This window comes from Odocoileus virginianus, chromosome 5 (assembly GCF_023699985.2).
Source record: "Odocoileus virginianus isolate 20LAN1187 ecotype Illinois chromosome 5, Ovbor_1.2, whole genome shotgun sequence".
In the NCBI taxonomy this organism is placed as follows: domain Eukaryota; kingdom Metazoa; phylum Chordata; class Mammalia; order Artiodactyla; family Cervidae; genus Odocoileus; species Odocoileus virginianus.
The window spans coordinates 93,454,452-93,472,096 of record NC_069678.1 but is presented as its reverse complement, the minus strand read 5'-3'; the positions used below and the strand labels follow the sequence as shown (position 1 = coordinate 93,472,096).

Sequence of the window (17,645 nt, the reverse complement as noted above, 5' to 3'; positions counted from 1 at the left end):
TTGAGCTTGGTTTTCAAATCCAGGTGCCAGATTTTATTTTGTTCCTGTTCTCTTTGTTAGCTTTGGCCCATTCTTACCTACTCTCTGAACCACTTCTTTGGCACTTATTATTCTGCCTTGTATTGCCTTGATTTTCGAAATCCGTGTGTTAAACATGTTTGTTTTCTGCCCAAGTTTCCTGATACTGGACATGTGAAGGTGAATTAGCCCAATTTCCTACCTGCAGTGAATTGTCTAGTCAAGAGTATCAGGACATACCTGGGCAGAAGCTTGGTGAGCTGATTAGGCACCACCCAACATGGATAGCCTCAGATGCTAATTGCGTGCCTGAGTCTAAGGAGCACTGATATTTCCACCTGGAAAATATCATTGCTAAAATCCAGCATCCAGCTGGAAAGAGTAGCCTCTGAAGATAGGATGCAAATGACTTGCCTTACGTGTTGTGCTGGAGAGCAGAGAGATTGCTTAGCTCCACCCTCAAGAAATAACAGCATTAGATGAAGGTTCATTAGGGTTTCCAGTTACTGTTTTAGAAGGGAGTTGGGAGCTGGGAACCAGGGGTCACAATAACATAGTTTCTTCTCTGACATAATTGTTATTATTTTTCTGTTTCCCAGTAGTGGTTGGCAGCAAAAGCACTAAAAAGAAAGGAACTTACATGCTTTGCTGAGAGCTAGCAAAATGTGAAGTGCTAGATCAGCTGTGCCCTTTTTCAACCAAGATTGAAGGGAAAGGACCCCAGCTGGTATAGTGGGAAGTTGAGGGCTGAGAAGAGAGAAATGGTTTGAGTCCATGAGGGTATGCCCTAAAGAAGAGAGTTAGGAGCTGTCTTGGACCTAAGCAGTTTAAAAAAAAAAAAAAGAAAGACTGGTGAAATATTTGTAATCAGGAGATGAAAATACTGACAGTATAGCTAAAACAAGTGCAAACATTTATATGGGGATGTTTAGGAGAGGGGGTCCCAACTCAGCCTAGAGAGAGACCAGGGAATATTTTCAAGAGACAGCGGCCCTTAGTCTGGGTCCTAAAGGACAAGTTAAGTAGGGGAAGAGGAGCTCCTTGAGAGCCCAGGTGATGAGCGCAATGGAGGGGTGAGGCTGGGGACTGCAGGTGGGCTGGTAGCACTGGGCGGAGAGGAGGGAAGAACTGTGTCAGGTATTCTGTAGTATCGGATACACCCAGCGTGCTCGTCAATGTTGTGGGACCTGGATGCTCGTACAGGCCCCTCTTCAAAAGGAAACCCTACGGACTCAAATTTCATAACGGGGAAGGAGTCATTGTAAACACCATTAGGTCTCCCAGGCGTCCAGGGAAGCCAAAGAGATGGCAGCATCATGCAAAGCCCCATTCTCCTCTCCGCTCTGCTCATCCGCTCCATCCCCTTTGCCCCTCCAGCCCTTCTCTGCCTTTGCTTATTGTCTTTATCCCCTCATGGCTTTTCTTACATGCGACTCACATGACTGACTGCCCCAGCTCCTGAATCTGTAAGATCTTTCACACCCTGGTTGAAAAGCCGAGGGAGGCACTGAGGCATAGGTTATTGGCCAGGCTGGGCTACCAGTGCCCTTCATTGTCCTGCCTTGACCAAGGGGGAGCTGGGGCTGGGTGTGGCACAGTGCACGACCTCCGGACTCTATCCTACAGCCAGGGCTGTGAAAAGGGCAGAGCGGGCACCCAGCACATAGGCAGTTTGTCCACTCCAAGGTTGAAATAAGATACGTACTTTTTTAGACATGTTGCTAGTGCCTCCTTAATAGACTACAGGGTAGTGTCAACCTAACTTTTAAATGCAACTGAGAAACCAATCTGTGTAACTCCATTTCTTGTGATACTTGCTTTATTGCTGTGATGTGGAATCAAACCCACAGTAGCTCTGAGACATTCCCGTGTCTTGAGTTACAGTTTGACCATTTCTAGTTCTTTTCCTGAGAATTGCCAAATTCCGTGTGACTGGGTAGGGCCAGAAAAGTGATTTCAGAAAAGATCCGTAAGTTGACGGTCCAGCTTTAGACTAAACATTTGTGAATTCACCTTCCATTTATTTTTTTGTCTAGATCCAATGAATTTTAGGTTCACTGAAAGCCTTAGTATTTTGTTTTGGAGGGTGACAAAATATTCTCAGAGACAGATTTTCTTTGCCAGTAGTTTATTTAACACAGGTTCATTGTGGGAGTTACAGTAATTTTGTAAGCCAACAGCATGCTGATGTCTGTTTTTAGCTAGTAAATAAATAACATACTCCAAACCAGTGATAAATTACTCACAGTATTTTTCTAGGCACAGGGATATGAAAGGAATAAAGTCTAAATTTAGTTCCAGGTGTACCTTTACATGAGTTGGGTGAAAGAGGAGAGTGAAAAAGTTGGCTTAAAGCTCAACATTCAGAAAACTAAGATCATGGCTTCTGGTCCCATCACTTCATGGGAAATAGATGGGGAAACAGTGTCAGACTTTATTTTTGGGGGCTCCAAAATCACTGCAGATGGTGATTGCAGCCATGAAATTAAAAGACGCTTACTCCTTGGAAGGAAAGTTATGACCAACCTAGATAGCATATTAAAAAGCATAGACATTACTTTGCCAACAAAGGTCTGTCTAGTCCAGGCTATGGTTTTTCCAGGGGTCATGTATGGATATGAGAGCTGGACTGTGAAGAAAACTAAGTGCCTAAAAATTGATGCTTTTGAACTGTGGTGTTGGAGAAGACTCTTGAGAGTCTCTTGGACTGCAAGGAGATCTAACCAGTCCATCCTAAAGGAGATCAGTCCTGGGTGTTCATTGGAAGGACTGATGCTGAAGCTGAAACTCCAATACTTTGGCCACCTCATGCGAAGAGTTGGCTCATTGGAAAAGACCCTGATGCTGGGAGGGATTGGGGGCAGGAGGGGAAGGGGACGACAGAGGATGAGATGGCTGGATGGCATCACCGACCCAATGGACATGAGTTTGAGTAAACTCCGAGAGTTGGTGATGGACAGGGAGGCCTGGCGTGCTGCGATTCATGGGGTCACAAAGAGACACGACTGAGCGACTGAGCTGAACTGAACTGAGAGGGCTTTTCCAATCAAGAAGTGAAGCCCAGCTGCCTGCTCAAAAATAAAAGTCCTTGTTGCTAGGGAACTCCAGCACTGGTGGTGACGGGCAGGCTGGTCCTCACAGGGCTGCTAAACGCTTTGTCACCACTGCTGAAGGAGGCAGCTTTACCACAGCAGAGCTAATGTCCCTTCCCTTCAGAGACTGCTGCAGGGTTAACACCACTGCCCAGCAGAGTCGCCTTGGCCACTGCAGGAGCAAGAGGCTCAAGATCTTCAGAGAGCAAGATCAGCAAAGGACAGCTTTGTTCAGATGGAAACTCGGATATTCCTCACACAACACTCAGTATTTATAGTCTGAATGTCCACTCACCATGCTTCCTTTATCTGTTTTTACTGATAAGCCCCCAGTAGGGGCCACTCGGCTAACTGAACTGCTAGCGCTTATGAATGACTACACATACTATCCTGATACACTTCATTCATTCAAGCTGGGTTTAGAGAAGGCAGAGGAACCAGAGATCAAATTGCCAACATGTGTTGGATCATCGAAAAAGCAAGAGTTCCAGAAAAACATCTGCTTTATTGACTACACCAAAGCCTCTGACTGTGTGATCACAACAAACCATGGAAAATTCTTTAAGAGACGGCAATACCAGGCCACCTTAACTGCCTCCTGAGAAATCTGTATGCAGGTCAAGAAGCAACAGTTAGAACTGAACATGGAACAACAGACTAGTTCCAAATCAGGAAAGGAGCATATCAAGGCTGTATATTGTCACCCTGCTTATTTAACTTCTGTGCAGAGTACATCATGTGAAATGCCGGGCTGGATGAAGTACAGGCTGGAATCAAGATTGCAGGGAGAATTATCAATAACCTCATATATGCAGATGACACCACCCTTATGGAAGAAAGCAAAGAACTAAAGAGCCTCTTGATGAAAGTAAAAGAGGAGAGTAAAAAAGCTAGCTTAAAACTCAGCATTCAAAAAATGAAGATCATGGCATTCAGTCTTATCACTTCATGGCAAAGAGATGGGGAAACAATGGAAACAGTGACAGACTTTATTTTCTTGGGCTCCAAAATCACTGCAGATGGTGACTGTAGTCATTAAATTAAAAGGTGTTTGCTGCTTGGAAGAAAAGCTACGACCAACCTAGACAGCATATTAAAAAAACAGAGACATTACTTTGCCAACAACAGTCCATCTAGTTAAAGGTTGGTTTTTCTAGTAGTCGTGTATGGATGCGAGAGTTGGACCATAAAGAAAGCTGAGGGCTGAAGAATTGATGCTTTTGAACTGTGGTGTTGGAGAAGACTCTTGAGAGTCCCTTGGACTGCAAAGAGATCCAACCAGTCACTGCTAAAGGAAATCAGTCCTGAATATTCACTGGAAGGACTGATGCTAAAGTTGAAGCTCCAATACTTTGGCCATCTGATGGGAAGAACTGGCTCAATGGAAAAGACCCTGATGCTGGGAAAGATTGAAGGTAGGAAGAGAAGGGGACGACAGAGGATAAGATGGTTGGATGGCATCACCAAGTTGATGGACATGAGTTTGAGCAAGCTCTGGGAGTTGGTGATGGACAGGGAATCCTGGCCTGCTGCAGTCCATGGGGTTGCAAAGAGTCGGACACGACCGAGTGACAACTGAACTGACACTTCATTCTTATCTCAAAACAACATCTTCCTTTAAGTCATAAATAAGTGAGTTTGAAGTCAGAGCAAACCAATACACAACACTGAGGGTAGTTTCACTGCTCCTGAAAGGGTGGCCCCTGTTGTACTTTTGACTGAACTTAGAAGGCAAGAAAACATTTCTTCAGTCCTTGCATTTCTTTTTCATTTAACATCAGTCCAGCATCTTCTCGTCTTTGTTGTTGACGATACAAAGGTTAACAAGACAGCAATCTAGGGCCCGTTCTACCTAGTAGGAGAAACAGATGTGGGAGGAATGGTGCCTTAGGCTGAGGGGTGGTGTTTGCACATAGCACAGATGTGGGAATCTGGGTTGCTTTGGGAGGTGGGGAGAGGGAAAGAGGATGCCAGCTGACGGGAGTCAAGTTGTAGAGGATCTCACGTTTCCTTGTGTTACATTCCACGTGGTGGACAGGGAAGGGCATGGGACAGTGGAAAGGTCCAAGCTTGGAAGTTGAATGGTTAGCGTAGCAGTGGGGAACTGTAGGAAGGATGGTTAGAAGTGGCAGGGTAGAAAGGGAAGTTTCTCAAGTGCATTTGAAATGCCAAAACAGTTATATAATCCTGAAATTCTCATTATTGACTGTTTTTGGCATAGAAAACAGTCCCTTACACTGTTTACCTCTTGCTGCTTTGTGTATTGAATGCTCTCTCTTCTCCCATTTTTTTCTTTCAGGGACAGTTCAAGCTTTTGAAATAGGAAAATCACCTCATGAGAGTGCACAAGCTGGCAGTAATCCTTTTCTCTGTATGTGTGTTTGTCCGAAGCGGACAGGAGGGCTCCGGCTGGCCCCTCCTGCTCAGCGAAGGAACGTCCCTGAGCTGCGTGCTCCCCTTTTGCACTCATTCCTGGAGGACAGATTCCGCTAGACACCCTCCAGCGTCGCTGACTTTATTAAACGGAATAAACAGAACACATGACTTTATAATAGGCAGACTTTTTTTTTAACGGGGTTCAGTGTGGGGGAGTTCACCTTTCGTCTTGCTGTGTGCTGTCCAGGTGCCACCCGGGCACTCTGTCCTGCTCGCCTCTGCTGTACGGAGGGCGTCGTGACGTGTACCATCCAGAGCTGTCGACTGAGAGTCAGCAGCGTTTGTGCAATGTCTGTGCATCCAGGAAAAGCGTTCTGTTGGAGAGTCCCGCAATTGCTTATAAACGCTCTCTTCCAGATCTGCCATTAAATTATTGAGACATTTTGTTTATTTCACACCCCTTGTCCCCCAAGACCACCCTTTGGGAACGTGTGTTACTGATTCTGTAGTCTGCCTTACACCCTCCAGTCTTCCCTCCTGTGGGACTCTTTGCTTTTAGGCACTGCTGCACTTAGAATTGTAACCGGTGGGCCACACAGGTCTCACTGAGGCAGCTTAGAAGGTAGGATTGTAGGTTAAAACTGCACCAAACTGCAGTTTGATGAGGAGCGAGGTTATACTAGAGGTTCCAAGGGCAAGATTTGGAGCTGAGGGCGGTTTCTGACCCAGGTTCCCAGACGGGCAGGACCTGTTGTGTCTAACCTGTTGCTGTGGGTTCTTGCATTTCCCTCGTGGAGGAGGGGAAGCAGAAGTTGGCTGCTGCCAGGTGTTGACATGGTCAGTTCTGTGATCTCAAAACTGGGACATCTGGAGAAAAGGTGACTGTGATGGACAGCTTTCCTTGCGTGGTTCTGCCTGTCTGCAGTGGTGGAGAAACCTGTCAGTCCTCATCACCTGGTAAACGTGTTAGCTGGTGTGTGCTGATCCGGGGAGCCCAACACAAACTTTGTGGGCTGCTGCAGGCAGGCTCTAAAAATGGCCTGGCACATGCCAGAGAAGCTGGGTGATCTGACTCCAGCAGGTGCTCCCTAGGAGCACCTAGGTTTGGAATAAGTACCAAGGACCAGTCCTCGGCAACCTCCGAGGAGCGCCATCTTACTTGGCTCTTGTGAGCACAGATTGCAGTACCTTAAATTAAGGCCTCCCCTAAAACCTATCCTTGCAGGCCGGGGGGCTTGGCCACCTGGTGTCAGAGAAATCATAGAGTAACAGGCATTTCCTTCTGGTATTGATATTACTCTTGGTACTTTCCAACTCCTGAACACACTCTCATTACCACTGCCTCGGGGTGCTTATTCCCAAAAGAATATAGAGGCATATAGGGGCCAAAAGGGAGGTGCTTCCATTGCAGGTGAACCTAGGTCAGAGGTCGAGCAGCGATTTAAACTCCAGGAGTATGAAGAGTAAACTCTAGTGCCCAGACAGCTGTGAAGGGCTCAGACAAATACAGGAGCAGTGTTGGCCCAAGCAGGGAACAAGGCTTCCTCCTGAGCTTAGACCCCAGGGAGGTCTTCACTTTTGCCTAAGCTCAGATTTGCCATGAAAATTCCAAACGGAGCGGACGTTTGGATTTGCCCACTGGGCGTCTACCTGACTGTTAGCGTGTGCATGTGGGTGCATATGTGTGTAACATGTTCACAAGTGAAGGTTTTGTTGGGCCGAGTGCTTAATTGTCCATATTTGTGTTTTTTGGGGTTTTTTTTTTTTGGGGGGTGGGGGTGTCTTGTTTTGATTTCTTAGTCTCTTGTGTTTTCTAGAGCTGCTTGTGTCATTCTGCCCCGCCCCCCCGCACTGCCTTCCTCTTTGTCTTTGCAGTATTTGAAAATTATTTTTTCCCCATCAAAAATATGCTGGCTAGAGCAAGAGTTATTTCTACTAGGCAGCATCTTGCCCTAGAACTCTCCAGATCTTCTGCCTAACAGCTTTAAATCCAAGATCAAAGAGTCAGTTTCTCCAAACCACCTGTTTTCCACACTAGTTTGCAATGTCTTTTCAATTCCTAATGACTCCATGAACCCCCGTGACACTGAGACAGGACGCAGTTGCAGTTAAGGTGTCACCAGTTCCAGAGAAACAGGAAGCAAGGCGCACCCGGCGTGGGCCAGCTGCAGACGTGTGGGGCGGCTGCTGGAGGCGGGGCGCCCCTGTGCCCAGGCGGGCTGCTCCCAGGACCCCCAGAAGCCGGCCCCACGCCTCGCCTGCTCTTCTCCTCTGAGCCTCCCGTTCATGTGTATGTGTGCGTTTGCCCTGTGACATTGGCAATGACAGTTTTCCACCCAGAGAGACGCTTGTGGTCCACGATGCTCCAAGAACGAATTTCCAAGTATTTGCCAGTGGAGGAGCAGAGGCTGAGACAAGAGTGATTTGTGTTGCGCTTTCAGAGCAGTTGTCTACTGCAGTAATAAATGGAAAATATCAGCCAGAACCTGGTTGAGGGCTCTAATACAGCGGGAAATGGGGAGACTAGTAGTGTTTCGCTTCCTGCTTCTGCCCTTCAGCACGTGAGTCTTTTAAGTACATTCCAGAACAAAGTATGTGGAAGAATGTAGACACTGCCAGTATCGTTTACATGAATGTAATGTCAGAAAACTGTTCCCTAATTGATATTAATCACTGCCAAAACAATTTACACTTTTAATACCAAAATAAGTTTAATTCTGAATTGGGAATGAGGAATGTTGGAATTCAAAGATTTAGATTTGGAAGTAAGAAATCACCCCAGGTCTTAGCCTGGAATGTTTTATTTAGCCCAATGGTGGACATGTGGGGCATTCCACTGACCCTTGCCCATGTGAAATACCACGGGAGAATGAAACTTAATGCAGAGCCTTACTAAAGATTTAAAACAGTGTAGGTTTGAGACTGCATTTCAATAGAAATTTCCTTTGTATCAGTCACGGTCCAAGTGGAGACACAAACCAGGCAAGTTATTTTAACACTATGATCGAATTGTTGACTCAGTCACTGAAAAAGCCTAAAGGACACAAAACCAAGGAGGCAGTGAGTCCATGGGGAGGCGCCTCGGAGTGGATGCCGCTCACCTGGTCCTGGTGTCTGAGGGTGGAACGAAGCTGGCCTGAGCTTGTTGAGCTTTGGGAACACACTGCTGCTGCTGAGATGAGGCCAGAACTCATCCCTTCTCCTCCAGCACTCAAGTGCACCCGGCTGGAGAAATCCAGTGGTCTGCCAGCTGCCAAAGTAGAAATCTCTGCTCAAGGAGTTAAGGTTCCACAAGCTGCAAGGTGCTGCCAAAAGAAGGAGGAGAAGAAAAGAGGAAAAGACTCCCTTCTAATGAGGGAATGTGTGGAAAATAAAAAATAGTGACTGTTAGTGGAGAAGCCTGACAGAGACCCTCTTCGCCAAGTGACCCACGTTCATGGCACCACTGGGTCATGTTGACACCATGAGTGCTGATATGTGCCAAGGACACTTCATCTCTGACATCCTTCTCCCCAGATTCATAACCTGTCTACTCATGAGACAGCCTCAGACAAATCCACACTGAGAGACAGTCTACGAAATACCAAAACACTTGACCAGTACTATTCCCAAATGTCAGCATCATGAAAGAAAATGAAAGATCCAGAAACTGTCAGATTGAGAGGAAGGAAACATGATGACTGATTAATGTGAAATCCTGGACAAGAAAAAAGGGCACCAAAGGGAAACGTGGGGAAATCTGAAGATAGCCTGACGTTTTGTAAAGAGTAATGTATCAGGGAGGGCTTCCCAGGTGGCATTAGTGGTAAAGAGCCCACCCGTCAATGCAGGAGAGGTAAGAGATGGAGTTCGATCCCTGGGTCAGGAAGATCCCCTGGAAGAGGGCATGGCAGTGCATTCCAGTATTCTTGTCTGGAGAATCCCATGGACGGAGGAGCCTGGTGGGCTATAGTCCATGGCATTGCAAACAGACAGGGCTGAAGCGACTTAGCACACTCACAGTGTATCAGGGAATTCCCTGGGGGTCCAGTGGTTAGAACTCTGTGCTTCCACTGCAGGAGGCACGGGTTCGATCCCTGGTAAGGGAAGTAAGATTCCACATGCCACATGCATACCCCCTGCAAAAAAAAAAGCCATGTACTAATGCTCACTTCTTAGTTCTGATCTATGTACCATGGTTATATTAGATGCCAATATTAGAGGAAGCCAGGTGAAGGGTATACAGGAACTTTATGTTCTATTTCTGCAACTCTTACATAAATCTAAAGATATTTCAATATAAGAAGCCCAAGAAGTTTCTCAAAGGGCTATGCTTGATTTGAACGCCCAGATCTTGCTCTGTGGTGGCACCCAGGTTCCTGCTCCCCAGAGCAGGTTCCAGCAGCTCCATCAGTGCCAGCCTCAGGGAATGCCCACAGGCCTGTTATTCAGGGAAACTCTGCCTGTTTTCCACCCACCAGCCTCCACCTTCCCCACTGCCTGTCCTGAGTCAGCACCCAGCCCGCAATTGCTGTAGGTTTCCAGCCTGACAGTAAATCAACATGAGCCCCACTTGACACGAGGGAAACATTTCCATGAGCTCAGATTTTTAAAAATGCTTATAAAGCTGAACAGGGCCACCCCCCACCCTAACCACAGTGGGAGGGGAGGAAGAGTAAGGCCCAAAGGAGCAGAGGGTAAAGAAAGGGGCCCCAGAGAGCAGGTGTGGCTGCTGAAGGGCCAGCAGAAAGAGACAAGGTGGGAGCCCCAGGAGTGGAAGGCAGAGCCCTTCCCATCGAGGACCCTCACAGACCCCCCACCAGCCCTGCACGGGCTCTGGGTGGGCCACACAGTCAGGGGGCTGGAGGCCAAAGGAAGGGGGCACCCCACCGGCTGATGGGCCAATGGTAAGACTGTCTTCTCCCAAGTTAAGGCTTGGTAAGGCGGTCACAGGCAAACCATACCAGGGGAAAGGCAGGAAGAGGGCACCGTACCAAGATTGGACCTCTAGAACAACTATCAGTAAAATGTAAGTCCCAAATGAGTGCAGGCCCACCAAAATGACCACGGGCAACAGAAAGGATTGTTTAATTGGTGATCAGAGGATAAAAGGAATAAGGGCCAATTGGTGTGAGTATTGTCGGAGGGAGATGGAATTGTCTCCCAGGTGTGGAAGGGTGGGCCCAGCAGCATGGGAGCAGAGAAGAGCCCAGAAACCATGGATGCCCAGCACTCAGCCAAGCAGGAGAGAGGAGGTGTGCTGACAACTGGAGGCAGAGAAACCTTATTCGGTTCTCTGGAAGAAGAGAGGCTAGCTAACTACACACAGGGTTAAGACAGATGGTGGGTCTGGTGGGGAGGAGGGTGGCCACAGAAGTCCTCTAGTCCAGAGAAAGGAATGTCAATAGGTGAATGGCTTCAAATGTCTCACTGACTGTGGAAAAATGGACTTGTGCCATGGAAACAGGACCTCTGGGTAGATAGAAACAGGCTTTCAGTTTCAGAAAAGCTTCCTGATACTATGAGCTGTCTGTAGATGGAGTGACTGGTGCAGGCAGTGCAGGTGAATGAGCAGAGGCCAGAAGGTCACGTATTTGGGGGATTTAAGGGGAAGATTCCCATGGCCCACTCCAGGGTAGACCAGATGGCCTTTAAGACCACAGTCATCTCTATGATCTGATAGTCTTAGAACTGAGGGGGGAACTTCTCTGCCAACCCCCACAGCCACCCTGCTTCTGGAGATGCAATGGCTTCAGGCTCTCAGCCTGCTGCTGGCTGGTGAATTACACCCCAGCCCCAGTGGCAATCAGCAGCCTGCCAGTTTGGCTATGAAGGTGCTAAATGTCCAGGCTCTGAGCCCCTGGCCTCCTGGGAAATTCTTACAGCATGTTTATAAAATGATGGCTCAGTGGTGAGCTTTTCCAGGCTGCAGCTGCTAGGAGGGGGTAGGATGGGTGCTTTAAAACCCACCATAAGCTGGGCAGGAAATTCCTCAAGATACAGGTCAACACGAAGCAACATAAGACCTAAGTGCTCCAGCACCTGTCATGCCTCTGCCCTCTCTCCCAGGACCCAGAGGCCCAGGGCTCCAGTGAAGCACCTCCTCTGGTGCCCTTCCTTCCGCAGTCCCTTCTCCAGCCCCGGCAAGCTGACGCCTGCTCCCTGGAATGCCTGGCTGTGCCCGGTCCTCCCAGCCCACAGCACCGTCTTACGGTACCTCTGCCGCACCGTCTCCTTCTCCCTCAAATACGCTTTATACCCCTTTCTAAGGAAGGGTTTTGTTGTTGTTGTTGTTTTAAAAAGTGCTCAATAGATAAACAAGCTGCTGAATCTATACGGCGGGATGTTATTAAGTAACATAAAAGGAAATGAACTGTCAAGCTATGAAAAGACATGAAAGAAACTTAAATGCATAGTACTAAATGAAAGAAGCCAGTCTGAAGAGGCTACATATCATGTGTTTCCATGACATGCTGGAAAAGGTAAAATTATGAAGACGGTAAAAACAAAAAAGAAAACTAGTGGTTGCAGGGGAGGGGGGAGGATAACGGAGGCACACAGGATTTTTAGGGCAGTGAAAGTTCTGTATGAACTGTAAGAGTGGGTAACTTTATTATAGAACTGTCAAAATCCATAGGATGCGCCACACCAAGAGTGAAGCCTAATGCAAAGTATGGGCTTTAGTTTAATAATCATGTACCAATACTGGCTTGTCAATAGTGACAAATACACTACACTAAGATGTGAAAAAAACGGGAAGTTGGGGAGGGTGGTAGAGAGGATCTGGCAACTCTCTAACTTTTGCTCAAATTTTCCTGTAAACCTAAAACTGCTCCGTTACAGGGAGTACAGAAAGGGGTGAGGTGATCTAGAAAATCCACTACCTCACTCAGAAAACTATTTTTACCACCAAGGTATGTGAAACCTTTACTATAAACATATATACATGTTACAGATTTCTAACAAATGGGATTATTCTGTTGTTCAGTAGCTCAGACATGTCCAACTCTTTGTGACCCTGTGGACTGCAGCACACCAGGCTTCCCTGTCCTTCACCATCTCCCGCAGCTTGCTCAAACTCATGTCCATTGAGTCGGTGATGCCATCCAATCATCTTGTCCTCTGTCGTCCCCTTCTTCTCCTGCCTTCAATCTTTTACAGCATCAGGGTCTTTTCCAGTGAGTCAGCCCTTTGCATCAGGTGGCCAAAGTTTCAGCTTCAGCATCAGTCCTTCCAATGAATATACAGGGTTGATTTCCTTTAGGATTTGACTGATTTGATTTCCTTGCAGTCCAAGGGACTCTCAAGAGTCTTCTCCAGCACCACAGTTGGAAAGCATCAACTCTTTGGCCTTCAGCTTTCTTTATGGTCCAACTGTCACAACCATACATGACGACTGGGAAAATCATAGCTTTGACTATACGCATCTTTGGAGGCAAAGTAATGTCTCTGCCTTTCAATATGCTGTCTAGGTTTGTCATTGCTTTTCTTCCAAGGAGCAAGCATTTGTCTGTTTCATGGCTGCAGTCACCATCTGCAGTGCATCTTTTTCTCGTTTTCACATTTTCTTTTGAAATAATTATAGACTCACAGGGCATTGCAGAAATAGTAGAGAGAGGTCCCCAGTGCCCTTCCCCCAGCTTCCCCCAGTGGTAACATTTTGCACAAAGATATCACAGGAACAAAACTAGGAAACTGACGGTGTCACAATTGTGCTTTTTGTCTTGTAGTTGGCTGTTTGTTCAGCAGTGAACCTGAACATCTTCCAAGGGTTACATCCCTGCAGTTGTGGACTTTCTGATGGCTACGTAACAATTTGCTGTGTAAACTGCTGTCATGCACTGGACAGTCCCTGTGGGTGGATGTTAGTTTATTTCCAACTTTTTTGCTGTCACCAAAAGCATTAACTTTGTTTTATTTTTTGCACGAATTTTAATAACAGTTACATGTAAGTGTATTTACTCGACGTGCCTCCCTGAAGTGGCTTCATAAAACACACTTCCCTGGAACTTCCCTGGTAGTCCAGTGGTTAAGACTCCATGTTTCAATAGCAGAAAGCATGGTGGGTTTGATTCCTGGTCAGGGAATTAAGATCCTGAGTGTCTCACTGGTATGGCCAATACATAAATAAATGAAATGCTATTTTAAAAACAAAAAAATACTTCCCTCCCCTGTGTCACTTCCACACTCTCCTGCTGGTGTTGCCTGGGATCACTTTTCAAATAAGCCACTTGCGCTGAATCCTTGCTCTAGGATGGCTTCTAGGAAAACCCAAACCAAACGATAAGAGGCGATTCCCTGACACACAAAACCAGAATGTCCAGAGATAAAGCAGACTTCAGGGTTGGTGTGATTCACTGGCCCCCTGACATCATCAAGGACCCAATCCTCTTCTCTCCAATCTGCCTCCCTCAAGACAGCTTGGCAGCGCCCCCTCATTGTGGCAAAGTGGCTGCAACACTTCCTGGGTTCTCAATGCACTCCATTTCTTCCAGAAAAGGATGGAGAACACATCTAGGAGTTCTGGCTAAAGAACAAGGAATTTTCCTTCCCAGTAGTCCCAGCAAATCTCCCTTGAGTCTCTTTGGCTTGATTTGGACAAAGTGGCCAAACCAAACCAGACATTTGGCCAAGGGAAGTGGGTTACTTGGCCAATTGCTGTGGCAAGAGGATGAATTTATCCCAGTTGGACTAAAATGACCCCTCCCGCGCCCCGCCTCCCTGGTTTCTTCACAGTACAGGGCAGAAATGTCAAGGATACTGGGAATCATAGCATGGTCTACACACCTTTGAAAGGCTTTTGACATGTACCAGCAAACTGGCCCCTAGAAAATACCTACCTTTACACATTCTCCTACTCTGGGTCTTACTATAAGTTTTTTAAATCTTTGCAATTTGATAAGTAAGAAATTATATTATTCTATTTGTGACATATTTGTTGGGTATTCATGTATTTTGTAAATTGTCTACTTATGCCCAGTTTTTCTACTAAAATAACATTTTTACTTGATTTCTGAAGAGCTCTTTACAGATTAAATATACTAATCTCTTGTCATAGCTGTTGCAAATATTTCCCCCAGAATGTCATTTCTTTTGAGTTTCATTTATGGTATATTTAATTTTTTTTTACCTGGTTAAGTTTATCAATTTTTTCTTTATACTGTTAGCTTTTGCTTAGTTCTTCTATTTTAAAGTCTTGAATCTTTAACCAAGCATATTTTTTTTCCAGTAAAACTGCTGTTTTTTTGTTTTGTTTTTTCTTTTGCACTTAAATCCTTAGTAAATCTGGAATAAATTTGGCTTCAGATATTAGATATAAGCATATATATATATATAATATAAGCATATGGTTATATAACCATATAAATATGGTTATATTTTTCAGTCTATGACATTAGCCAGGTTTTTTTCAAAGTCTTTATTGAATTTATTAGCATCTTGCTTCTGTTTTGTTTTCATTTTTTAGTAGCAATGCATGTAGGATCTTAGTTTTCTGATAAGGGATTGAACCTGCACTCCCTGAATTAGAATGCAAAGTCTCAACCATTGGACCACCAAAAAGTCCCCAAAGCCAGGTCTTTTTGGTTTTTTTTTTTAATTTTTTTCCATTTATTTTTATTAGTTGGAGGCTAATTACTTTACATCATTACACTAGTTTTTGTCATACATTGAAATGAATTAGCCATGGATTTACATGTGTTCCCCATCCCGGTCCCCCCTCCCACCTCCCTCTCCACCCGATCCCTCTGGGTCTTCCCAGTGCACCAGGCCCGAGCACTTGTCTCATGCACCCAACCTGGGCTGGTGATCTGTTTCACCCTAGATAATATACATGCTTCAATGCTGTTCTCTTGAAACATCCCACCCTCGCCTTCTCCCAGAGTCCACAAGTCTGTTCTATACATCTGAGTCTCTTTTTCTGTTTTGCATATAGGGTTATCATTACCATCTTTCTAAAGTCCATATATATGTGTTAGTATACTGTAATGGTCTTTATCTTTCAGCCAGGTTTTTTTAAAACACCATTTATTAAACATTCTCCCCAAGAACTTGAAATGCTTCCCTTATCACGAATTTTTTTCTTCATTTGCTCAGTTGTTTCTGACTCTTTGTGACCCCATGGACTGCAGCTTACCAGACTTCCCTGTCCTTCACTATCTCCCACAGCTTGCTCAAACTCATGTCCATTGAGTCGGTGATGCCATCCAACCATCTCATCCTCTGTTGTCCCCTTCTCCTCCTGCCTTCAATCTTTCCCAGCATCAGGGTCTTTTCAAATGAGTCAATTCTTCACATCAGGTGGCCAAAGCATTGGAGCTTCATCTTCAGCATCAGTCCTTCCAATGAATATTCAGGACTGATTTCCTTTAGGATTGACTGGTTTGATCTCCTTGCAGTCCAAGGAACTCTCAAGAGTCTTCTCCAATACCATAGTTCAAAACATACAGTTCATGGGCCCACTTATGGATTTTCTGTTAAGTTCCTTGGATCTAAATGGCTGTTTCTTTTTTCTGTTACCTTTAGAAATGATTTCTTTATTTTTTAGCTGTGATGCTGCATTTACAATATGCAAAAACACAAATAAAACTACCCAAGGTGTTTTGTCACTGAATGGCTTTTTCTATGCCTGTAACACATGGTTTTAATAACCATAGTTTAAAAATACATTTTAATAACTGTAAGAAAGTCTGCTATCACAATTATTCTTTTTCAAAAGTTTCTTGACTTTTTTGTACATGTATTAGAATTTATTTTTAATTAATTAAAATAATTGATGGAATTAAAATCTGAATATTTTAATAACATAATTTTCAAGGCCATGGTGTATATTCTTCTCTAATCAATTCTGTTATGTCTCTGCAAAGTTTTATTGTTTAGTTTTATTTTTGTTTACTTTTAAATCTAGGTTCTATTCATATTTGTTAAAGTCATTCATGTAATTCATACTTTATATCTTGCTGTTATTGTGAGTTTTTTTCCTTATATTTTAAACTGATAATATAGGGAAGGGAAGAAGTATTGTTTTTATAAATTTCTCTTTTATAACCACCTTTTATTGAAAACTAGTTTATTAGTTCTAAAGTTTCTTGAGTTTATAAGGGATGTGTGTGTGTGTATATGTGTGTGTCTGTAGAGGGTGGTTGATTCTTTGGACTTTCCCAGCTAGATATCTCATTTTCATCTCCAGCTTCCTAGTTCCCACAGTTCCTCAAGACACAGAAACCCCGTATCAGCCTGCACAGACTGGACTCAGAAACCGTGGCCCCCCTCCCTGGACACGCTTCTCACAGCTGCCCTTCGCCTTGGCACCCACACACTCTTGTGTGGTTATGCCTTTAATACACAATCTCATTCTGTCCATCCAAGCTCTGATAGCCAGACAACTGAGATCCCATTTTACAGATAAGGAAGTGGAGGCTCCAGGAAAGGAAGCAATTTACCAGACTGAGCACCTACTAATAGTTGCAGAGCCTGGGAAGAAGTGGGGGGCGGGCACCAGGCACCCAGAAGTCCTCAGCCGACCTGCTCTCCAGGGCGTGTCCCAGCTCCCTGGATGTCTCACTGGCCTGCCTTGGTCCCTTGCCTCATTTTCTTCCGCAGGAGAGCCAGGGACCCAAACACTAAGCTGCAGCCCCCCACCCCCCGCCCCCAGTCTCAGGGGCACGTTAAAGACTTAGGGACCAAGTCCTCAAGACTGTGACCCCAAAGTTCCCCACCCTCTTCTACCTTAGGCACGTGGCTTTTCTTTTTTTTTGTCTATGACTCTTGAGCATCTAGAAAAACACCTTCAACAAGGAAACTGAATCCCTGGGAGAGCGAGTGCTGGGCACGCGCGGAGGGAGGGTACGGCCTTTGGGGGTCTGGGCAGCTTTGCTGCTTGCAAGCTGTATGACCTCAGGCAAGTCACTAGACCGCTCTGCGCCTCGGGTCCTCCTCTGGAAAGGCAGCGATTTCCTCCGCCTGAGGTTTCCTTAGCATCAAGTACAGTAAAGTACCCCAGGAACCAGCGCAGTGCCTGTGACGTGGTGGGAACCAACGAACCGCCACGATCACTGTCAAGATAATAAGGTGGATGCGGGGGAGAACTTCGCTGATCTCAGGGCTGAATGTGAGCGGCGTGGCGGCGCCCTCTGGCGGTCGCTCTCTGCTTTGCTGCATTTCTTCCCATGCCTGGTCCAA

General features: G+C 45.7%; 1 protein-coding gene across 4 annotated transcripts in view; it reads left to right on the top strand.

Moving 5' to 3' along the window:
• The window catches only part of LOC110137510 (acetylcholine receptor subunit gamma-like), a 63,977-nt gene extending 50,353 nt beyond the window's left edge, over window positions 1-13,624 (top strand). For 3 of the 4 annotated variants that reach the window (XR_011487962.1, XR_011487963.1, XM_070468461.1), the window contains one exon: window positions 5,410-5,662. Coding sequence is in view for 2 of the 4 variants with exons in the window: in XM_070468461.1 (XP_070324562.1) it covers window positions 5,410-5,428 (19 nt within the window). In the remaining 2 variants the exon portion in view is untranslated. Of the gene's footprint in view, window positions 1-5,409; window positions 5,663-13,195 lie in introns of those variants that run through there. The other variant, XM_070468460.1, reaches the window with a different exon arrangement.
• Window positions 13,625-17,645: the final 4,021 nt, after the last annotated feature.